At 36.1% G+C, this 24587-nt stretch overlaps 5 protein-coding genes across 5 annotated transcripts; 3 read left to right on the plus strand and 2 right to left on the minus strand.

Moving 5' to 3' along the window:
• The first annotated feature begins 1391 nt into the window (after nucleotides 1–1391).
• Nucleotides 1392–6271, plus strand: LOC107819581 (B3 domain-containing transcription factor VRN1-like). Its single transcript, XM_016645700.2, has 6 exons — nucleotides 1392–1844; nucleotides 3911–4601; nucleotides 4749–4936; nucleotides 5079–5481; nucleotides 5563–5759; nucleotides 5865–6271. The coding sequence occupies exons 1-6, from the start codon at nucleotides 1680–1682 to the stop codon at nucleotides 6153–6155; spliced, it is 1935 nt and encodes a 644-aa protein (XP_016501186.2). The 5' UTR covers nucleotides 1392–1679; the 3' UTR covers nucleotides 6156–6271.
• Nucleotides 6272–6865: 594 nt separating this feature from the next.
• Nucleotides 6866–10685, plus strand: LOC107819584 (B3 domain-containing protein At5g60140). The gene is made up of 4 exons (XM_016645704.2): nucleotides 6866–7335; nucleotides 8199–8835; nucleotides 9920–10062; nucleotides 10156–10685. The coding sequence occupies exons 1-4, from the start codon at nucleotides 7264–7266 to the stop codon at nucleotides 10429–10431; spliced, it is 1128 nt and encodes a 375-aa protein (XP_016501190.1). The 5' UTR covers nucleotides 6866–7263; the 3' UTR covers nucleotides 10432–10685.
• A 619-nt stretch (nucleotides 10686–11304) lies between these two features.
• LOC107819586 (uncharacterized) lies at nucleotides 11305–12046 on the plus strand. The gene is made up of 2 exons (XM_016645706.2): nucleotides 11305–11437; nucleotides 11516–12046. The coding sequence occupies exon 2, from the start codon at nucleotides 11534–11536 to the stop codon at nucleotides 11897–11899; it is 366 nt and encodes a 121-aa protein (XP_016501192.1). The 5' UTR covers nucleotides 11305–11437; nucleotides 11516–11533; the 3' UTR covers nucleotides 11900–12046.
• Nucleotides 12047–12392: 346 nt separating this feature from the next.
• On the minus strand, nucleotides 12393–13961 carry LOC107819585 (uncharacterized). Its single transcript, XM_016645705.2, has one exon. The coding sequence runs from the start codon at nucleotides 13822–13824 to the stop codon at nucleotides 12517–12519; it is 1308 nt and encodes a 435-aa protein (XP_016501191.2). The 5' UTR covers nucleotides 13825–13961; the 3' UTR covers nucleotides 12393–12516.
• A 2069-nt stretch (nucleotides 13962–16030) lies between these two features.
• On the minus strand, nucleotides 16031–18877 carry LOC107819587 (uncharacterized). The gene has a single exon (XM_016645707.2). It carries the CDS (start codon nucleotides 18769–18771, stop codon nucleotides 16882–16884), a length of 1890 nt encoding a protein of 629 aa, XP_016501193.1. The 5' UTR covers nucleotides 18772–18877; the 3' UTR covers nucleotides 16031–16881.
• Between the last annotated feature and the right edge of the window lie 5710 nt (nucleotides 18878–24587).

Below are 24587 nucleotides of genomic sequence, written 5' to 3' on the forward strand. Positions count from 1 at the left end.
AAGTGGAAGATCCGTTAACTAGACGTCAAGTCAGCTTTTTTGAATGGCTATCTTGAAGAAGAAGTCTATGTTGAATAACCATTGGGCTTCGTGGTCAAAAACCATGAAGATAAAGTGTTGTGGTTGAAAAAAGCTTTATATGGATTAAAGCAAGCCCCACGAGCATGGAATAGTTGCATCGACAAGTATTTTCAAGATAATGGGTGTACTCGTTGTCTCTATGAATATGCTCTTTACCTTAAAGTTCATACTAATGGAGATATCTTGCTTGTTTGTCTTTATGTTGATGATCTTATTTTCACGGGTAATAACTCAAGTTTATTTGAAGCTTTTAAGAAAGATATGTCCCGTGAATTTGAGATGACATACGTAGGGGCTAGGGCTCATGTCATACTACCTGGGCCTAGAAGTGAAGCAGATAGATGATGAAATTTGTATCTCTCAAGAAACCTATACAAAAGAGATATTGAAGAAGTTCAACATGCTCGATTGCAACCCCGTGAACACATCGATGGAGAGTGGGACAAAATTGTCCAAGTTTGATGAAATTCACATTTTTCAAAAGTCTTGTGGGAAGTTTGAGGTACTTGACTTGTACGAGGACATATATACTCTTTGCAGTTGGAGTAGTAAGCCACTTCATGGAATCTCCTTCCTTCACGTGCACCCATTTGAAAGTCACTAGAAGAATTCTTCGTTACCTAAAAGCTACGATTAACTTTGGGCTATTTTATTCTTGCTCTAGTGATTTACACCTTATGGGATTTTGTGATAGTGATTATGCAGGAGATATTGATGATAGAAAAAGCACAACTGATTTGTGTTTTTCTTGGGTGATTTTGTTATTTCTTGGAGTTCAAAGAAACAATCAATTGTTACTCTCTCGACTTGTGAAGCTGAATATGTAGTAGCAACATCTTGTACGTGTCATGCTACTTGGCTGAGAAGATTATTGAAGGAGCTCAATTTGCCACAAATTGAAGCTATAGAGATTTGTATTGACAACAAATCCACACAGGCACTTGCCAAGAATCCAGTGTATCATGATCGAAGTAAGCATATAGATACAAGGTATCACTTCATCACAGAATACATTGTCAAGAAGGAAGTCGAACTGAAATATGTGAAGTCTCATGGCCAGGCTGCAGATATCTTCACAAAGCCTCTCAAGTTCGAAGATTTTCAGAGGTTGAGATCAACGCTTGACGCAACCAAAAAAATTCAAAATTAAGGGAAAGATTTGTTGGACCCATAAAGGAAATAAAGAAAAGGATTGAAAAAAGTCGCAGAAAGCAAGTGGGTGGCTGAATTGTTGAATGAGCCAATCTAATTAGTTGGTTTGGAGGCAACTTTGCCTATAAAAGGAAGTGTTTTGTTTCAGTTTAAAACACACCAAAACAAAGAGAAGCAATAGAGACATTAATACACAGATTGTAGTCTGTGAGATAAATAGTAAGTGTCAGTAATATTGTAGCGAGGTATTTTAAATAAAGAGTGTTGTTTCTTTTAAGATTGTAGTCGTCTCTTGACACTACTAAGTTGTAATATCATAGTGTTAATATTGCTCCGTTCGAATATTGTATTTATCTCGTTAAAAGAGTTAATATCCTTGTTACTCTATTGTGTTATTATTATTTGATATTATTTGTGTGGAGGGATTATTATTTTTCCCAACAGTTATGACACTTGCCTGCATGGTCAATGCTCTTTTCTCTGCCAATTTCTCAACCGGAAAATCGTTAATTAGTGCAAACGCCGTGAGGATGGAACCCAGAACCTACTCCTACTCGTCCGCCAGTTTCTACGTGATCGTCGAGCCTTCCGTCATTGATGACGGCCAACTTGTAAGTTCTTACTCAATAGCACTACTCCGCCCCCTTTAATTTGCCACTCAAACCCTCAATTATTCAATCAAATAAACAAAAGGATTTAAGTTATATACATAGTGTAATTTAATTTTTGTTGTAGTAGCAGGTTAGTTGAGCGTCTTATTATACTAGTTGCTAGTTTCATTTATCATGGACAATTACAAGTTGTTATCTTTTAGGTGAGCTAATCGTAGTAAAAATTTAAGATTTTAGTGCATTGAAGTTGAACTCATTAACTAATATATGAACAAAAGGACGTTTCTTGAAAACCCATGAACAATCCCGATACGATTTTTAATTTTTTTATTTATTTTTAAAAAAAAATTATTCCCCTCCCCTTTGTTGGAGCTATCGCTACTTTGGTGACTCGAACCCACAATCCTTGGGTTGTAGGTGGGAGGTGCTGACCATCGGAGCAACTCCTCTTGTCGATATGATTAGCTTAGAATCTTGATTTCTAGTTTAGGTTGCGTGTCTTTATCGGTAGAATCTTTAGATGGTTTGAAACTACTATACTCCACATGTAAGCCAATGATTCTCAAAGGTGGATCCAAAATTTGAAAGTAAGAAGTTAGTGGGTGCACAATCAGTAGGAACACAACATAAATATATACTTCAACTATATATGAGGTCAACCAAAAATAATAAGTGCATATGCATTGGCTGCACATACATTGCAATGATTCTAATTAGAAATAGCGAAATATTTTCACTTTGTGTACATAAGTGAAACAATGATCCTATGGGATGATGGATGGTTATATTATCATTTATCATGGTGATTCATAAGCTATTTCACTGTTGCATTTTAAATTCGATATGGCGATGTGCACATCTGATTCTAGGAGGACTAAGGTTGTGTTTACTCTGACAATGTTATATAAAAGACCTTCATGCATAAAATCTTCAGCTTTTGCAGTGTATATATCCTGGTTCTTGAATTGATGTCCTACACCTAAATGAGAATTGATGATGTTCAATTGGTCATCCCTTTTTGCCTTATTCAATAGTGTAAATGAAGGTAAAAGTTCGGGAACGAGTGGAAACATGTCTGAACTCCTATATTTTGCTGGCTCCGATCTCAGAAATGTTCCTTGATTTATATTTTTCCAATTTTTTCTTTTCTTATTTTCTATTAGGTTGTGACAACTTAAGAGTATAGTCATTGATGGAAATTTTGTAATTTGGTGCCTGAAAAAGCAAGCTGATTAGGCTATGTAGAGAATAACCCAAAAATAACTTTTCTAGTTTTTATGACCCCTAAGCAAATCTTACCATGAAACCGTGGTTGAAGAAATTCTCTTTTATGATAGTTTGAGTCACTCATGTTATCACGTAGAAGGGTCAGATAACATGTATGAGCGTGAGCACTGACCGCTCTGTATCATCGCTGTCATCCTTTCTCTAAGATTGCCTCTGTAACGATCGTCTAGCATATGTCATTGGACGTTTTGAATTTTCTTCTTACATTTTACATGACACTGCACAAAGGGATTTGTTTATTTTCGCAATGATGAAGATTTTATGTACAAAATGTCATTCTAGTGACAGAGTTTGATGCTGCAAGTAACATTGTCAGTACTTCTTCAAGGAGTTGTTCGACCTTTCCTTAAGTTATATTGAATTGCGTACTTCGACCTTTTTTCGGCAAAGAAAAGATGGATAATCTATAGTTCATAAAGAACCAAAAACTAGAGATACTCGTGGCATCGTTTCATATATTGATACTTCAGTATCTATAGAAAATCTGCTATTCTTTGGCTTTTCATTACACTGTTGCACTCAAATTTTTATATCCTCGGGATTTTCAGTCATTGCTCTTCTAGTCTCTCGTCTCCTTTTCTGGTAAGAACGTTTTTTCAGCTTGCTGGTGGATAAACGCTCTGTTTGAAACTGAGAAAAATCTGATGTATGAGTTTTCTATTGTATATTTCTAATTAAGATTACAATTGCTACACCACCATTTTGTGCCATAAGTTGTTACTACTTCATTCTTTTCTGACCTTATACAAATCTATGTTTGTTATTATTTCTGTGTGCAGCGCATGCCAGATCCCTTTGTCCAGGAACATGGAGATGAACTCCTTGACACTGTCAAGCTTATTGTTCCGACTGATGATTTTTGGGGCGTGAGTGTGAAGAAGGCTGGTAAAATGATTTGGCTTCATGATGGTTGGCGAGAATTTATGGAACATTATTCTATCGGGTGCTGGTACTTTTTACTCTTCAAATATGGGAAGAACTCGCATTTTGATGTTCACATATTTGACCTCAACGCTACTGAGATTGATTATCAGTGTAAGGATCATGGTAATGCTAAATTAGGTGCCATTAGTCAGAGCCTGTCTTACGGGAAGGAAATAATCTGCTATGTTGGTGATGATAAAGATGACGAGAGCTCTGTTGAAATTGTGGATCCCTTGGTAACCGAGCAAGGACCAGAGAGTTCAGCTAAGTCATCTGGAGCCAAAAGACATAAAATTGCATCCGGAAGGAGTAAATTTCGGCATTGGGAAGAGTTCAGATCAAACAAATTGCATGACGAGGGACAGGTGTCAAATGAAAAGAATTTAAACATTTCGGGCGATAGCAATTTAACGAAGCCACTCATGGGCAAATTAGTTCAGCAGAATATGGATACTCCTATATATTCTTCAGCTGTAACTGGAGGTGTGGCTAATCCAAACAATGCACAAGAGGGAAATAAAAACGATATACTTCAGTTGAATGAAAGTAAGTATACAGAGAGTTCAGATACTTTCAGACCAATATCTTCAAATAGAACCAATTGCAAGACTGGTTAATTTATTTTACCAACAGAAAATTGTAAGCTCAAAAACTCATTCGCATGATATTGAGAGCTAATTTGATAAATTGCAGATACAAGAAAATCATTCACAGGCCAGCAATGGGAGAAACCTGTTGGGCGTGGAAGGCCTCACAAAATAGGACGAGCAAAAGCAACAGAAATGAACACGGCCATTATTGCCGCCAAAATGTTCAAGCCGGAAAATCCTTACTTCATGCAGATTCTTGTAGAATATAACATAGTACGAAACTGTATTCTGGTGAGCCTTTGTGCCTATAGATTAAACTAAAAGTGTCATTTTTTTCGCTGTGAACTGCTTTGTATCTCAATATGTTCAAACTTACGTATATTAATCTCGCATTCTTCTTGACACATACTTAGTGACTTGTCATAATCTGCAGAATATACCAGCTGATTTTGTCCGAGAGTATATGCCAAAGACGTCAGAACTAATTGAACTTCAAGATTCTGCTGGAAATAAGTGGAAAGCTCGTTGCAATAGGAGGAGAATGCAGCTGTTTTTAAGTGGGGGATGGTTTAAATTTGTTAGGGATAATGGTTTATTGGTAGGAGATGTTTGTGTCTTTGAGTTGATCAAGGACCTTCAGACTGATGAACTTATGCTGAAGGTGCACATATTTCGCTCTAGGGTGGAAGAAAATTCAACAAACTTACAAACTAGTAGCGTATCTGAACCAACACTATCTATTGGAAAAAACTGTCTTCAGTTCAATGAAAGTAAGCATACGGGGACTTCAGATGCATTCGGACCTGTATCTTCAAATAGAAGCAATTGCAAGAACGGTTAGTTTGTTTTTCCAACAGAAAATTGTAAGCTCGAAAACTTACTCGTATCACATTGAGAATTAATTTGATGAATTGCAGATACAAAGAAATCATTCACCGGCCAGCAACAGGAGAAATCTGTAGGGCGGGGAAAGCCTTATAATCCTCGCAAAAGAGGGCGACCAAGGGCTGCAGAAGCAAACATGGCCACTAATGCTGCCAAAATGTTAATGCCAGCAAATCCTTACTTCATGACGATTCTTGGAGTATATAATATAGTACGGAACTATATTCTGGTGAGCCTTTCTACCTATACATTAAACTAAAGGTCTCACTTTTTTCGCCGTAAACTGCTTTACATCTCAATATGTTCTTACTTTGCAATTTGTCCTATTCTGCAGTATATACCACCTGAATTTGTTCGAGATTATATGCCAAAGACTTCAGTACCAGTTGAACTTCAAGATTCTGATGGCAATAAGTGGAATACGCATTGGGTTAGGAGGAAAACGTTAATGTTTCTAAGCAAAGGATGGGTGAAATTTGTTAGAGATAATGATTTACTTGTAGGAGATACTTGTGTCTTTGAGTTGATCAACGACATTCAGGCTGATGAACTTATGTTGAAGGTGCATATATTTCGTGCTACACGTAAGAAAAATCAACAAATTGACACACTTGTAGCTATCTGAACAAATACTCTCTATCGGTGATTTCTGTTTCATTGTCTTCTTTCTCTTTTTTCCAATTGGAGCCTTGTAAATCTATCTGCTAACATGTCCATAATGAAATGCAGAGGTTATTTTCTTGATGTTCTTTCTGCCCCTTTTTGTTTTTGCATCTTTTTTCTCTCATGCTTTCCATTAGTCAACAACCAACCAAGGTTCTCTATACTTCTTCACTACTCGTACAAACTTGACGGAGTTAAGTTGTATTGAGGTAATCATTTTGTTTAAGTCAATCAAGAATGTCTCAAGTCTGATATATTCACTTATTTCGCACAATTCTTCTGGTCAAGCACTTATCTAATTCAGGACGACTAATCCCTGTGATTTGCGGATACTTCAGCTTTTAACTTATAAATTATCAGCTCCTAAAACATTTAATAACTAGACTTCTTTATAAAATTCTGAATCGCAAATGTGAATAAAAGCTCCTTTAAACGAATGGTTAAAACCCTCAATTCTCATTGAGTTTCGAAGTAATTTTTGAAAAGGAATAATTTCGGAAGGTATTTTAGTCAAAGATAAAGTCAGACGCAAATGTGCTCTTTTTTCCTTCTTTTAATGGGTGAGTCTTTTTTGAGGATAATTGCCAAAAAGGAATCTCGCTACGAATGTAATCCACCTACCATGTTTTCCTATAAACTGATAAAAGATAAACAGAGTTTTCACTAATTGCAAAAGATGATAGTTACTTGTTACACATCTTGAATTACTAACGTGAAAAGGATTGGCACTGACTGAATTATTGCAATACAGTGAGTAAAATAATGGAGTTCCCTTTTTTTGCAATGCTGCAGGAAAAAACTAGCTGAATTCTTCAAATCCAAAATGGGAAAATCCCAGCTCATACGCAATAATTCCTCGCATTTCTCAATTGATATCATTTTCTACATTTATTGCTTGATAAAATGCCTTAAACTTTATGTAATCACAATTCAGATTACATAAATCTTTAGTTGTCCACACGGTTTCAGTTTTCTAGCCTAGTTACAAGGTTAAAGTAAACTTTGAAAAAAAAAAAAAAAAGAAGAAAAAAGCAATTTTGTTCTATAGAGAAAAGAAAGAGGAGGGTGAGATGGATGATGCTAAGAAGATGGAAAAGGGCTTCTTCAAATTCTTCTACCCAGAGAACAGCTCCCAGAAGCTGGTAACTGTACTTCCTTCTCATCGTTTTTCCTCCCTTCTATTTTTCAAGTATTTGATCAAGGGTTTTTGCCCCTTTTTTCAAGAAATCTTTTTGTGGATGTGGGCCGTTAATAGGGGGAAGGGGAAGTAAAAAGAGTAAAAAGACGTGTTCAGGATTTGAAATGTATGATTTCAGCTTCGTGATTCTATCGCAGATTTAATTTATTGGGTTCAAGATTTATTATTTATTGTACTTATTTAGTGAGTTTTGTAACAAATATACATGATTTGAACTTAAACTATTGAGTTCACATGAACCTATAGCTTACACGATAGATCCGTCTCTGTGAGTAAGATGTAAATTAGCACTGGATACGAATAGAGTTACAAAGCTGTAACTTTAGTATCACTTATTATATTTTTCTTAAAACTAAGTTAATTTTAGAGTATTTTATAATTAAACCAGTTCAGTAACCCCTCTCCTAAATCATCATTTTGGAGTTTAACCTTAGTATATGATTGGACTACGTAATAGATCTCACAGCTAGTCAGAAGATTTGCAATGTTACATTAAATTCAGTCACTAAATGTCATAAGTTGCTGATTGCAGTTGCAAATGACCATATATATGAGTCTTAAGAAAGTTACTTTGCAGTAAAACCACAGAGCGCCTCTGATTTAATTTGTTATTTAATTACTAAATTTTAATATCTGAAATACTAGATTTATTACCTCAATAATTTCAAACTTGAGTTTACTTGAAATATTTTTCCGCCTAATATTGGTTGCTTTTATGTATGATATGAACAATCTGATCTTAAGAATTTGATAATGTTCTACTACAGTATTATTTTTGTAAAAATGAAGATTTTTTTTAATATACAGAAAATCCCCACGGCTTTTACGGAGTACAAGAATGGGAAGCTACCTAAAAGGATTTCCCTTAGGGATCGATTTGGGAATGTATGGCCAATTGAACTGGCAAAAAAAGGCCGAGACCTTTATTTCCAAGATGGATGGGTGAAATTCATTGAGGACAATAGTTTGGAGTTTGGAGATTTTTTGATTTTTGACTACGATGGGAGTGGTGTATTTGATTTCAAATTACTTGGAAAAACTGCATGTGAAAAGAAAGGAGCTGGAGTGGCGGTGAAAGTGGAGGAGGAAGAAATGATCAATATTGCACATCGAAAGAGTGAAAAGCCAAAAGGGAAGAAATATTTGGCCAGTGATAGCATTAGTTCTAGTTCTTCTTCTTATGGAGATGAGGATGAGGAATACATGGTAGAAGAAGAACAAGAAGACGAGGAAGAGGAATATGAAGAAGAAACAAATGGAAAGGCAATAGTAATATGCAAGAAAAAAGCGCCATGTTCAAAAGGTAGTTACGTGGAAGAGGAAAAAGAAGATGATGATGAGGATGAGGAGGAGGAATATGAAGAAGATGAGGAAGAAACTGAGGAGGAAGAAAAAAATAATGAAAAGGCAAGAATGTTAAAGAAAAAGGCGCTATGTTCAAAAGGTAGACACAATTAAAGACCCTCTATATCCATTCCTCTTTTTCATTTTATATGCAATTCAATTCTTTTCTTGTTAGTACATTATCGGAGTTTAAGTTATTTACATTGATATTACCAAACGAACAGTAAAATAATATCAAATTTTGTATCAGTGGATTATTTTCATAGTCTTTGTAATTGAACAAGCCTAATGATACTTTTGTCTTCTTTCTTTCTTAAACTCCATATTCAATCAAATGCAGCCGTATAAAAATAAAATGAATTGGATTATCTCTAAGTTTTCCGTGAATAACCTTCTATCCTTGACATTTTTTTTTTTTTTTAAATTTTAAGCCATCGCCCAGGGAAAGGTTCCCGGGTGTTGTGGGGTTTGGCTTGACCCCTACCATGTATATAGAATGTAAAGATGACAAAAGAAGGGGGGCATAGACCTGACCTTCCATGTACCCAAGAATGTTGCAAAGACAGTCTTCAAAAAACCCATGGAAGATGGAGAAATTTACTACTACACTTCCATGAGAAAAACTAACTGAATTAGCTTACAAAAAAATTATTTTTGTCATATCTACTTCTTATACTAGGCAATTGCCATTTATCTAGTAGGAAAGGACCTCTAGCTTCTTTCGGGAGATTCTGAAAATTGTAGAAATAGGAGTTGTTGCCAGAGATTGCAGCTCTTTTGGCTAAAGCGTCAGCCACCTGATTGGCTTCTCTATAGCAGTGAGAGACCACAACTTCTGCTTGGTTGATACTTCTTTTGGCATCTCTGATGATCTGATTCATCTTTACATTTTTGGTACATCCTTTTGTAATCATGTTGGCCACAATCAGAGAATCAAGCTCTATATGAAATCTAGTGTAGCCTAGTTGTATACAGCATTCACCGCCAATTTTAGCTGCTACAGCTTCTGCCTCGTTGTTGCTTTTGCATTGAACAGATATTGAGAAAGCCATGAGGAGATCTCCATTAGAGTCTCTTACCACCTCTCCTACACCTGCTCTCCCCATGTCCATAAAACTAGCCATGAGAAAGCTATCCTTGACATTTCTGTTTGTGAAACTGACCAATTAGCTTTCTTGATTTAGGTGTATTCAAAAGAGCCACTACTATCAAGAGGAGGGATGTCCCTGACCAATATGGTGCGGAGATTTTCAGAAGTGGACGTGCGACTCAGCCTAAAAATCCTTACTTTGTTGCGAAAATACGAGCAAAAAGAAGAGATCAACTGGTAATTTAAAGCATTACAACTGTTCCGGTGAAACAATTTTATAGGACAACCTTATATCATTCTCATTAAACAAGTCTTTGTTTCAAATTGCAGTACGTCCCAGTTGATGTGGTGAGAGACTACAACCTTGAACTTCCTCCAAAAATGTTCTTTCGTGATTCTGAGGGGAGAAAATTTGAAACAGAGGTCAATATTTGGAAGGATGGTAGGATATGGCTCAAAAAAGGATGGCGCAAAATATGCAGATGGAATCTTGTTGAAAAAGAAGACAGATGCATCTGTGAGTTTATGAGAGGAAAAGCCAATGAAGTCCTTTATTTACAGGTTACTCTTGTCAAAGCAGGAGGAGTTTCCAATCCTGTCAAATAGCATTTCAGTTTGTATGGCCTTAAGTACTACAGTATTATTTATTGATGACTAGTTTTGAAGACTTCTATACTAGTTTGTTAAGTACTGCATTCTGTTGACAAAATTTGAAGGTTGTTATAGTTTGTATTAATAGCTTTGGCATTTAAGCCAGTTGACTGGCGTTAAGACTAAGTTCTGGTTGATTTACTTATGTTGGAAATGCTCATGTGGGCAAAGTTTGGTCAAAATGCTTATATCATTTATGAGTTGTTTAATTCATCATTCTTCAGCTTTTGAGACATTCTATAACAATTTTGCTTTGGAATGTTAGAGTAATTTCTCTTAACCCCCTTAACCTTTAAGGTTTGAAAAATAATACCCCTTTACATTTTAAATCAGACAATGAACATCCTTAATCTTAGACCAAAGGGCAAAAATGAGCTGGTCATTACAAGTATTTTCAATTTTTTCAAGAATGATGATGAACTACATTACGTTTTCCGCATAAATTAAAAAAAAAATACCCAATAATTAAAAAAGAGTAAATTTCGTCTACCTGCCCAAATATTTTGAGGTCAGAAAATGTTACATCATCCATAAAAACATGAAATAAAAGACTCCCCTTTGAATTAACATTTTCAGGTGCCGAAATTTTGAAATTGCTACAAACTAAGGAGAAATGTATTCGTAAGCTAGGAAAATAACATTAACCAATCCAATATCCAAAAAATTGTAATTTGAACTAATTTCTTTAAAAGGAAAAGAAAGGACAAAGAAGTCAATTATGCTTCTTCTTTATCTAAATTTGGACAAAAGGTCCACACCCCACACAATTTCCTGGCCAGTTTTACAAGTTCGTGAGCTATAAGATGCCTCATCCAATTATCCTTGTCAGCCAACCATCTCAACACCCCCCCTTATCCATTGCTCTCATATTCACCTCACAAAAAACAATATCCAATGTTCACCCTTTTATTATCTCTCTACTTTGGCAAACTTAGAGCACTCCACAAGCCATCACAACCAGGTAAAAACCCAATCTTTAGTTCTTCCTTTTCCAAGATTTTGTATAAACTTTGTTAACAACTTCACTTGTTTTGTGTAGGTTGGGGGTCAGAAAACAATGGCAACAATGACAACATTCTCTGCAGCAACAGTAAGTTCACCAGCCATTCTAGGTACAAGGATGTCTTCCCAGAAAAGAACCAAAGTGAATTACATTAGTGGATTGAACTCATTTGGAGGACTAAAGGCAAATAACAATGTTGCCTCATTAGGCCTTCCTATGTGCACTGAGCAGTCTTTTGCAAAGATTGTTAGCTCATTGAAAACTCCATCACAAGCCAAAGGTGGAGCTCTGTCTTCAACCTGCAGTGTTGCTGGTGAGATTTTCAGGATTGCTTCCATCATTCCTGGCTTGGTTCTTGTTGGAGTTGCTGTTGGTTTTGTCCTCCTCCGGATTGAAGCTACTGTAGAGGAAGCTGATTGAAACTTTGGTCTGTTTAACAATTTCTTTTTCCTGCATTAAGATTCACTCTCTGTTTTATCTGTTTAATTCTCTGTTTTGATGTAGAATTTGATTTGTTTTGGAAATATATATAAGTTAAACTAATAAACTATGGGTTCCCTCTAGAAACTTTGACCCTCTTAATGTACAATCATCTTCTTTTTAAGTGTTATCTATTTTGTCTGACAAGGCTTTACCTATGGGGCTGTGGACCATATTCAGAATACCATATATCTGGATAGCTAACTCATTATAAGAATGGAATTGAATTCCTTGCTATGGGATGAAACTCTACTCTTCCTTTAAGAATGAGGAAAATTGTACAAAATCATTTTCAAAAGTTTACCAATTGCAATTAGGTGGGGGTTTTAATTTTGGTTGCCTTTGTCCCTAAAATAATGTATCTCCTAATGATAGTTGCTTAACAAGACATAAGAAGCTGCAATCATACATCTTGATATATATGGCTTAAAGCTGTATGTAATGCTAGTTCCAACAAGGGAACAAGTTATTCTAATTAACAACTTGTATCACTTCACATTGTAAATACTTCATATGATGAGAATGGTTTGCTTCATAAGAAAACTATGAGCAGACTTCTAAGCTAGACTTTTAAGAAGCTTCCATCTTTTATGCCAAAAGATAGATACTCTTTGTCGCCAACTGCTAGCTTCTTCCTCCACAGTTAAAGGAAGCCATACATACCTAGACTCACCCAAGTCGTCTGGATTCCATCGATCAGCCATGAAAATAAACGAACCAGGAGAAATAGGGAGCACATATGTGCTCTGAGCAAAGAATGTAGTGACTTGAAAAACTTTGTTTGCACCTATACATGGGTTGCCTATAGTCACCCATGGTCCCATAATTGATTCAGCCACATGAGTCAGCGCCTCATTTGGTGCCCAACCACTGCACCCTGATGTGATCATGTAGTAAGTTCCTTTGTGCTTGAACAAAGCCGGAGCCTCCCTATACTGTCCTACAAGAACCCTTGACATAACATTAGTAACATCAACATAATCTTGATCAAGAAGACCAATATGAAGCTCCTTGTTGTGAACAGAGGAGTAAATGACATATGCCTTTCCATCATCATCTTTGAACAGAGTCATGTCCCTGCTTTCAAAACCATGAGGCCTTTTACTATATAGATATCGAAAAGGACCAGTAGGGGAATTGCTTATAGCAATGCCAACAGAGGCTTTGGTATAGTTAGCATAATCAATATGCATCCACATTACATATTTACCTGTCTTCTCATTGTATATCACTTTAGGCCTCTCTAACACTTTAGACTTGTGAAGGTCATGAGCCTCATCCATTTCCTCCGCGGCTAATACAATACCCTCATTCTTCCAAGTCCATAAATCTTTAGAAGAGTAGCAGCCAACACCAATTATGTCTACTCGAGCTATGTTCTTCCCAGGGGCTCGATAAGTAGGACCATTCTTGTACTCGCCATACCAATAGTACATTCTTGATCTTTTATCATAAAGAATTCCACCACCATGAGCTTGAATAGGATGTCCATCAGTATCTAGCCATATTCTCCCGGGATAATAGTAAAAGCTGTCATCTTCAGTATTCTTTCGAGGGTCTATGCTAGTTCTCCGGTCAGGAAAGAAATTGTGCCTGAGTTTAGAAGACTTATCAAGGAATTCATCAATTAGGACATTGGCTTCTGAAGATTGGCTTCCTCTTTGCTGAGGAATTTTGATCTCCTCCAACTCTTCATATCCATGAATAAAGGGCTGAAGATTTGTATTCGTCCCTTCTCGGATCTGCCCATCTTGAGAACCTCTGTAACTACCCAAGGATGAGAAATGAAGCAGAATAAAGAACCCCACCAAGCTACAAACCAGTAAAGGGTATGAGCATCTGCTTCTTGACGAGAATCGAGTCATGGGTTAAGCAAAGCTCTGCTAAAGGGACTGCAGTTGGTGGTCAGAAGTTCTATCAGATTAGTCTTAACATATAGCTCATTTCAGGCCCCAAAAAGAGAAAAGGAGACCCATTGGAGTAGAGATGAGGTTAAAAGAAGTGAACTTTTTTATAGTATTTCCTGGATCTCGAGACAAAAACAACTTTGAAACCTAAGATTCTATTGATTCTGCTATTCTTGTGCCATGTATACAGCTTTCACTCTATTGAGCAAGAGTTAGACTATTTGGTCAAAAGAAGGGGGCTTCCAAACTACGTAATTGCCCCCTTTGGATGCCTTTATGACCTTTTTTTTTGGGATTCATTTGCCCTTTTCTTAAGATAAAGTTTGGCCGGGAAGCAACTGACTTTCTTGAGTAACGTCGACCGTCGGCCAACAAAGACAACTTGCCAAATACTGATTACTTATGTATATTTTCAGTGGGTTACAATACGCCCAATATAAAAACGCAGCACATGTGCTGTCGATAAAAATAATAATAGTAATGCTAAGTCACACCTTAGGTAGAGCACTTTGATCTTAAATTCTAAGTACCATATTCGCCACCACCCCCACCCCACCCCAAAACAAACTCTATACCAGTATATATAACTATAACAACAACAACCCAGTATAATCCCACTAGTGGAGTCTGGAGAGGGTAGTGTGTACGCAGACCTTACCCCTACCCTGGGGTAGAGGCTGTTTCCGATAGACCCTCGGCTTCCTCCCTCCAAGAACTCCCCACCTTGCTCTTGGGGTGACTCGAACTCACAACCTCTTGGTTGGAAGTGGAGGGTGCTTACCACTAGAGCAACCCACTCTTATCCTATTATCTCTAAATAGATAAATAAATAAAAAGAGTAAAAAGAAAAATGAACAAAACCACATTTCAGAGGGGAAGAACATGTTACTTCAGGCTTCCACTCATTTGAGATTTGAGATTTATAGTTAGGTAGTCTAGTTAGTAAGGCAGGCCCAAATCTGGAATCCAAGGTTGTCGAATAGTAATTACACAAAAGGTTACAAGGATGTTTCTCCTGCATAGTGTCGATCCTTTTAGATTAGTATGGCTTAAATACCACCTTTGCGTGCAAAAGTCTCAAAGACTCGAATAGCTTTGTGCTTATCTGTCATCTGATGAAAATGAAATTATTTTTTATCGGTCAAGACAACTCAGGTGTCAAAGAAAAAGGAAGGGAATCGATAGTGAGATTGTAAGTGAGTGTAACAATCAGTAGAATATGATGCTTCCAAGAAGCAAAGCCCGCGAGACCACCACCCATACATTGATTCAACTAACAAGCTTATAAGAATTGCACTCCTCAAACAGTTCCATGGCTTCACCTTCGGTTGCCAGCAACCATTAGCAAATTGCAAATGGTTCAGAAGCGAGGACTAGTGCTTACTGCTACCCTGGACTAGCACTGAAATAGCTAGCATGTATTTCCACAAGTAACTGTTATCCCACATGTAGTTTTGCATGAAAATAAAGCCTCAGTAAGTTGAAGCCAAAAAGGTGTGTTTCTGTGAGTAAACATAGAAAGGATATTATCCCACTAGCATGTAGTAGATAATGCTATATCCTTTACTACTAACTGTGACAGCAGTTCCCCCTTGTTCCAGAGACAACAATTTCTTGGGATATTTACCATTCATTAAACATGAAATTGGAGAGTAAGGTTAAAGAGCTTCCAAGTTTTCTTTACTGAAGATGTGGAAAAACTGTTTCCCAGACTGCAAAGTTCAAAACTACAATATTCTTCACCAGTGACAGAGAAGACCAAAAGAAAAAGTAGATTTTACGAAGGATGTAAAAGGTGAAGATGTGGTAAACTTATAGGCTACATACTTAACTTACCGATATTACATATAACCAGACCTAAGCAACACCCCGATTCTGTGGTATTCTTGAAACCAGCTAATCCGGCAAGTAGGTCATAGCCTATTGCATTTAAAACATTTAAATGAGAAGAGCTTATCATTCACAGCATCTAGCACATATGTCGGAGAAACATAAACAGAGTAAACAGTTGAGGTGTAACCAGCGACTCAGCTTGTACAAACTGCAGATAGATATATGATGTATTTTCAGAAATTAAGCCCAATTAAGCAGCCCTACTTACCCGGACAATGAGAGAAAGAAAAAGAACTTCAACCAAGTTATGAGTATAATATAGACAAATATGTTGAAGATTGGAGACTGCAAAAGCAAAACAATGATTGGGGCTCATCAAGTAATATCAGCTAGCTCTGAAAATTGTGAATCAATTGGCCAATGTAAGATAGCTACTGATGTACAATACTTTACAAGCCAATATCAGCTTGAAACTTACAGTGCATGCAACTAGCAGAGCCCATTCTCTAACCTCGTTTACTATACATACCTCCACTGCTCTTCAACATCTGTGAATATGTTATAGAAACAGCACTCACACAGAGTGAAAACCTAGTCTAAAGTCCATTCAAGTACATTTAACTCATTGGCAAACAAATTTGAGATAAAAATTATTGCTTCAAGAAATCCTGATATAAATATTTTCACAGCTCCAGAAACTCAGCTGCTGATCTTAAAACAAAATAATTATCACATTTCCTGTCCTCTTCATTTGACAGGTCTGGACCATTTATTCTGGAAGCTTTTTCCCTTTTCTGTAATAAGGAAAGCTTCATGGTTTTCCCCCAACACTCAGTTTTTCTTCAGGAGGACGATGAAATGGCGTTCCATCATCAATACAGAGAAGTAGCTCTGGCCTGTGGGCTATATCCACGAGTAAAATATTTGCAAAATACACATGGGTACACCGAGATGGTCCCTTTCTGGCCAAACACTAAGGGGCGATGAAGCAGAGCATGTCTGGCTATGTAGTTGGACTGTCATGTCAATCTGATGAGAAAAATGTGAAAATGCAAGCAACTAGGGAAGGATGAACTGTGTGGACGTTTCAGTTCCAGCAAGTACTCCAAATCAATCAAGTCAGTTTTATCCGAAGAATCGCCAAGGAGTTGTCAGCTGCAAACAGGAACCTGACAAGTTACCTTATGATGGATCTTTTCTCCCCAAGAAACTATCAACGTCACCAATCCCTTCAATCAGAGCAAGATAAGTGCTATCATCAGGGGTAATGCCTTTACTAACCATTTCTTTGAGAAGTTCCTCAGCAAGTACACCTTCCTGTTTTTTGCATAAACCTTGTATGAGAGCATTGTAAGTGAGAAGAGTAGGGTTAAAACCTGCACTTAACATGGCATCACGAACTTTGAATGCATCATCCATGTCACCTCTCTTACTATACCCACTGATTAGAGTGTTATAGCTGATATGATCAGGTTTAATTCCTCTTCCCTTCATCTCCTCGAGAAGAGCACAAGCTTCTTCAACTTTACTCTCTTTACAATACCCTTGCATCAGACAATTGTAGGTAACTTCATCAGGCTGAATGTTCATTTTATTCATCTCCTTCAGTATATCAAAAGCACGCACAACGTTACCACTGGCACAATGGCCATCAATCAATGCATTGAACATAATTAGATCTGGGAATATCCCTTTCCGCAATATTTCAACAACCAAATCATCTGCTTCTTTCATCCGATTCCTTTTGCCCAAGACTTTGATAAGTGATGTATAAGTGACAATCGTTGGTTGAAGACCCCTACTCAACATTTCATCATAGAACTTAAATGCCTTCTTTGCATTCCCCGCCCTGCAATAGCCATTGATCAATATGTTATACGTAATACCATCATGGAGTACTCTCTTCTCTGCCATCTCTTTCACCAAATCATCAGTTTCCGCCATTCTGCCATCAAGAAACAATGCATGGATCAACAAGTTATAGGTAGTAACACTCGGCACAACCCCAATCTTAACCATCTCATCCCTATAAAAGAATGCCTTTTCAAAGTCCCCTTTATTGCAGCATGAATCTATCAGAGTATTGTAAGTCACAGCTGTAGGGGTCAACCCGAACGACTTCATTTTCTCTAACAATGAAGACATCTCCTTTTCCCTCCCTTCCTTCACCATCCCACTGATTAGAGAATTAAACGTATACGAATCAGGCTCAATTCCTTTTACTGTCATCGTCTCGAAAAACTTATTTGCTCCTTCAACATCCCCCTTCGAACAATAACCATGAATCACAGTATTATACGATATTAAATTCGGCTTAACCCCTAAACACTGCATGTTTTCAATGAACTCCTTTGCCTTCTTCAACTTGCCTTCTTTACATAGAACATTGATTATTATATTAAACGTACATACAGTCGAACTAATCTTCATCCTAAACATTTCAGCATACACAATCCAGGATAAATGGGTCATATTCAATTTATTAAAAAGACTCAATAAATCATTACAAGTTTCAATCTTGGGCAAAATTCCCTTCTGTTTCATTAAATAAAAGCACTTTAACGCCTCCTCGCCTTTCTTCAATTCACAATACGCCCTTACAAGCAAATCCAACACAATTGAGCTCTTTATTTCCAGCTTCTCCCGAGCACTCACAAGTCCATCAAAAAACTCCTTATGCGTTGCGACGCGTGCACTGATCACTCGCTTGAGAAGGTGTGTGGCTTGTTTAGGCGAGGGGAGACGAGAGAGTATGGAAATAGCGAGGCTATAACAGGTAATGTCTAAGCAATTGGGGCTGATATTTTCGATGAAAGTGAGTACACGGTCCGGAGATGAACGAAGGTTAGGAAGGGCGTTTGAAATTAAGGTGGGTTTTAGTTCGCCTGAAATGTGTTTGATGAATTGCCACTGAGAAGAAGTGATTGAATCTCGTAGCGTATCCGCAGTGATGGGAAGTGTGGGAGGAGGAGAAGGGGCAGATTTTTTGGATTTGGAGATAGTAAGTGTAGAGAAATGGCGGAGTGAGAGTGAATAAACCTTGGAGCTTCTGAGAGCGTTGACACTTCTCATCTCGCTGCTGCAGTCCGTAGGACAGAGAAGCTTTGCTCTTTAGCCAAGTAAGGCCTAGAAGAGTTTTTGCGCAATTTGCAGTCCTATTGCATCAATTTTAATTTGCACGTCATTCTTTTATATTCTTTTAATTACTAAATTTTTACCTTATTCAATATATTATATATCATAGTAAAGATTATTGATTTATATAACTACCTGTTTTTTTTGAGTTTGTTCACATTGCCGGATTCAAGTCCAAATAAATAAGAGCGGTAGTTGATAACCAGCATAAAACTTATCATTTCATGATAATTCCTTATAATATAGATTTCGCTGCAATGTGCTCAACTAGGCATGTGTTACATGTGATCACTTAATTTTTGACTATATTTGAATTTTTATTACCTTCTACTATGTAAATATTTTCAGAAATTTAATATATATTTTTTAGCTTTGTTACAGTTTTTTATATAGGGTAAAAATTAATAATAATTTAAAAAGTCAATTATTAATATTAGGATTATTTTTATTTTTACTTTTTTTTCTTCATTTTAAAATAAAATGAATTAAAAAATAGAAAATAAATAAAAATTAATTATTATTATTTTATTTTTTAAAAATTTGCGGATGGGAATTAAAAGAATAGTAAAAGGGGAAATATATAATTAAAAAGTAAAAGTCAAAGTAGTTAGAAATTGTTTTAAAAAAAAGTAGAAAATTAAAAAATTAAAAGTAAAAGAATGTGAAAATTTAAAAAAATAAAAAGTAAAATAAAGTTAAAATTAAAAAATAAAAGTTAGGGTATCTGTTTTTTTTTAATAAAAGTAAAAGTAAGTGAAAATTTAAAAAAAGAAAAGTACAATAAGTGGGAAATAAAAAAAGAAAAGTAAAAAAAGTGGATTTTAAATATATTAAAATAAAAAAAAGTGAGAAATTAAAAAATAAAAGTAAAAGAAAGTGGGGAATTATTTTTTTTTTAAAATAAAAAAAATGGGAAGTAGAAATTCTTTTTAATTGAAAAATAAAAAATAATTAAAAAAAATCTGAAAATTCCGAAAAAAAAATAGAAGAGAAATGTGAGGAAAAAAGAAAGAGGGAGAAGGAGAAAAAAAAGAGGGAGGAGGGAATTGAGAGAAATTTATTTTTCTTCTTCTAGCATAAGGGAATTTCTACTCGTGTCATTCTTTCTTCGGCTTTCTTTCGAAAAATCCAGCAATTCATCACCTAAACCAGCCCCCAAACACGAGCTAAAAGTTGCTGAAATCAGCTGGAAAACGCAGCAAACACAGCTGCAAAACACCACCCAAATTTCAGCTCTAAATCAGCCCCAAAATCTCACCTAAAACAACTGCGAAAATAGCTTCAGAAACAGTCACTAAATCCAGCTGAACCACCTCCAAAAAGCACCATTAAAAGTACCTTCGAAACACCTCATTTTAGCTCCGAAAACCTCACACAAAACCAGCTGAAAACAGTGACGAAAATTAGCTCTTTTCAAAAAAAAAAAAAACTTAACAAAACCTGTTGTAAACTCACTCCAAAATACCCCAGAATACAGCTTCAAAATAAGTGCAAAATCAATTCCGAAATCATTGCCAAAGTGAGGGAGTGTTCGAGTTTTCCGGTTCGAGGTTCTGGTCAATAGCTCATTCACTTCGGTTTGCTATTTTAGAGATCTTATTTTATTGTACATGGCAAAAAATATGCAGCAATAAAGGTCCAAATTCTTCCCCCATCTATTAATTCCTTTTAATTTTATATGTATGTGAGGTTTTGTTTGGCATGTTTTCTATGAATATGTCGATTGTTTGATTATTGGATGGATGCATCTTGTCTTAATAATTATGTTGAGGTTAATTATTTTGAGTGAACAAGACAATCTATTATTAATTGAGCAAATATCATTGATTAACAAAAGTAGAAGGGTATTTTTCATCTCACTGGATTGCCCTTTATTTGAGCTTAAACTAATATGTAAAGTTGGAAATTAAAAGTTAGAAGGATTGTTAGCTTTGGTTGAAGCTTATCACCATAATTGAGCCTTGGTTGTTATTGTCTTGTAAAAGAAATGGGCCAAACGTAATTTCTACTAATAGGCCCAAAACGTTGAATGATTTCAAGATAGAATGTTAGTAATTTGTTTAGTTGTAGATATCTCTAATCGTTTAGCAATACAATTGATTTTGTTAGTAATTCATAAAAGCCAAATCTCGCATTTTTCTACAATAATTTTCATAACCTATGACCTTCACAATAATCTCAAACTTTAGGAAAAAATAAATTAATTATACATTTGTAGCTTGCTTTAGGCGCGATTAATAAATCATCGTGACTATGGGTACGGTTCCCGTAGCATGGTCACGACACGTAATCCCCAATTCGAGTGTGCGTTTCACGTGACTCGACTACAACTTCAAACAATAATAAATAAAATTAAACACGTTGTAGATTGCAGGTACATTTCACGTGACGCGATTTGCGATGTGTATAAACAACGAGTGTACGACAACGTAACTCGTTTCATATTAATTCCATAAAATTTTAAAATGCAGTAATGTAATAAAAGTGGTAAAAGAAATAAAAATGCACATATAGGTTTAAAATATGTATTAAATCAGATAACTAGGCCAATTATTAATAGTTGAGCAACCGTGCTAAAACCGCGGAACTCGGGAGTTCCTCACACCTTCTCTCGGATTAACAGAATTCCTTACCTGGTCTTCTGTATTCGCAGATCATAAATAAGAGTCAATTTTTCTCGATTTGGGATTCTAAAATAAATCGGTGACTTGGGACACCATAAATTATTCCAAGTGGCGACTCTGAATAAAATAAATAATCCCATTTCGAATAATATCACTTTAATTGGAAAAACTCTTTATCCCCTATCTCCTTGGGATAAAGGAGGTGTGACAGCTCTGGCGACTCTGCTGGGGATAAGAACCCAGAATCTCTGGTTCAGGATTCAGAATCCGAGCTTAGAATAGTTATTATACTTAGCTTTTATTTATCATCTGATTTTTACGTGTTTGAGCATAATGTACTAAATGCCGCTTTGATATTGCTTGAACTGTATATAAAATTGTTACGACACTCTTCTTCTCTCTAAGTCTTCTAAATCTTTTGGGAAGCATGCGCTTCGTGTGGCTTCTTTTCTGTTAGAGTCATACCCCTAATTTTAGAACGAGGATCGGACAAGTTGCAAAGCCGGTGAAGCTTCTGTATTCCCGATACGTTGTCCGCTTAGGTAAGCAAGGTCTAGAACAACACACCGAGGATTTAAACCTAGAATAACATACCCTCATGCCGGATCCGTAGTAGGAACGTTTGTTTGCATCACGTGCATTTGACTTTGGGGACTCAACACAGGGGTTGGGTCCGTCTAGGACAGGTGTACCCAATATAAAAGACCATCCTGATGCATTTTTACGTGCTACTTGTGCATATATTTATTTCGGCTTGCATGTTGACCGGTTTCTAGAATAGGGAAAGAAAATCAAAAAAAAAATTGGGAAAAAAAAAATAAGAGTGAAAGGTAAATATTTGAAAAATTCAAAAACTCTGCCGAAAGTTTGAAAAAAAAATAAAAAAATAAGCAAATATTTTCAAAAGTCATGATTCTCCTGTTCCGTCAAACCTGACCGAACTACGCGGGTCTGATTCTCAGCGGATGTGAGATACGTAGGCAAACCTCATCGGTTCCGATCCCAATTTTCAAAAAAGGAATTCAAAAATATTTTTCCCTTTCCTTAATTCCATCTTTAGAATTCTTTCCTTATAAAATCCAAAAATATTTTCCTTCTTTTTCGAAGTCTTTCATTTGATAAAAAAAAGAAAAAAAAATTCAAATCAAAATCCTAAATAGTTTCTTCCTTATTTAGAATTCCTTCCTTTAAAAAAAAATCAAAATTTCATAAAAAGAAAAAACTCAAAAAAAACAATATATATATATATATATATATATATATATATATATATATATATATATATATATATATATAAATATATATATATATATATATTTATTAAAAAAATGGATCAGTCTATTCCCGATCTTCTCGAACTACGCAAGATCTGATTCATGCGGCGTCATGATACGTAGGCATTCCCCATCGGATTCGATCATAGCCATTAAATAAACTAAGTGAGAAAAAAGAAAAGAAAAGAGTGGGGAAAAAAACAAAGATAAAAAAGAAAGCAAGAGTGAAAAATCCAAAAAGAGAACTATGAGTCCAGAAAACCGCAGAATATTTTTGTGAATATGTTGTCAAATGGCGCGAGCAAGCCGCAAGGATAAAGCCTCAAATGGATGAAGCATAAATGGGTACGGTTTTCCTACAGCCCCAAGAGGCAGACTACTTCCACAACATGATGTCTGTTATGGGTAGACCATTCGCCGAGGCTATCAAAATTGGGGAGATGGTCGAAAATGGTTAAAAACGGGCTGAATCTTGAGTCATGTTGTCTTTAAGGACACATCACACGCCGTTCAGAGTGGTTCAGTGGGTTTGATTAACAGAAATTTGAGAGATGAGGAATTTGATCCGGCACTGAAGGTCATTGCAACCATTGCCGAGACAGAAGAAAAGCCGAAAAACTGTCGCCAAGCCTGAAAGTTCCCTATGAGACGGGAGTTTCGGTAGCCAGTCTTGCTATCCTTTCTGTGTCCGGATTATCTCAGGGTGTGATCCGGATGTTTTATTTTGTTGTCTTACTTTCCGATGTAAACCCTTCTATCTTTAAAATTCAAAAAAAAAAATCAAATGAAATTAATATTTCATTGTCCAACAATGTCTCTTTTCTTAGTTTTGTCACTTTTTCTTATTCTCTTTTCAGTTTTATAATGCAGATTTTAATAACATGCCATGCTTGCAGACTTCATGCCCAGATCCTAAAACGTTGTCAGACCTCGAAATAATGAATCAAGAAACAGAATGTTTTGAAGACAAGGCTTATAAGAAAATAAATAGAAAATTGGAACAAAGAGATTCCCTCTCTTCGGATCATTGTTGAAGCCGAGATTGAGGATAAAGATTGGGTCAAGAACTGATTTGAACAATTGACACTGATTGATGAAAAATGATTGGTCGCAGTTTGCCACGGGCAGTTGTACCAACAAAGAATGGCTCGTGTCTACAACAAGAAAGTGCGGCCCAAGAAATTTGAAAAAGGACAACTCATTCTAAGACGTATCCTACCACCTCATGAAGAAGCTAAAGAAAAATTAGCTCCAAATTGGAAAGGTCCATACATTGTAACGAGAGTACTGCAAAAGGGAGCATTGTACCTAGGAAGAATCGAAGGAAATGACCCCGAGATAACTGTCAATGCAGACGCGGTCAAAAGGTATTATGTTTGACCCTTTTACGCAACTTTAATGCTCTCTGATTGGGATGACGAAGGCTTTCATTCTTGATACCCAAACACTATAAACCCCTTGCAAACCCTTTGAGTCGGTTACCTTTTCTTTGATTACCCTCTTTGGAACCTCAAAGCTTTATTGCAAAAAAAAAAAAAAGAGAAAAAGAAAATGAAATGAAAAATGAGAAAAAGGGAAAGGAAAAAGAAAGAGAAGAAACCAAAACAAAAAAAGAAAATTAGAAACAAAATTTCTTGAACTACGTTTGACTTGATTTCGAAAGGATATGTAGGCAGTCTCTCTCTGGGGTTCAGTTACACCAAAATAAAAATTCACATTCCCCAAAAGTTGAAACTAGGGCAAAAATTATAATGGTTCGGTGATGATTTCGCCCGAAGGGTTCCAAAGTTGTAAGTCAGTCCAAATCCTTTTCACCCAAACCTTTTTCAAAGTCCGTCCAATCAATCAATAAGAA

Source organism: Nicotiana tabacum, chromosome 19 (assembly GCF_000715075.1).
Source record: "Nicotiana tabacum cultivar K326 chromosome 19, ASM71507v2, whole genome shotgun sequence".
In the NCBI taxonomy this organism is placed as follows: domain Eukaryota; kingdom Viridiplantae; phylum Streptophyta; class Magnoliopsida; order Solanales; family Solanaceae; genus Nicotiana; species Nicotiana tabacum.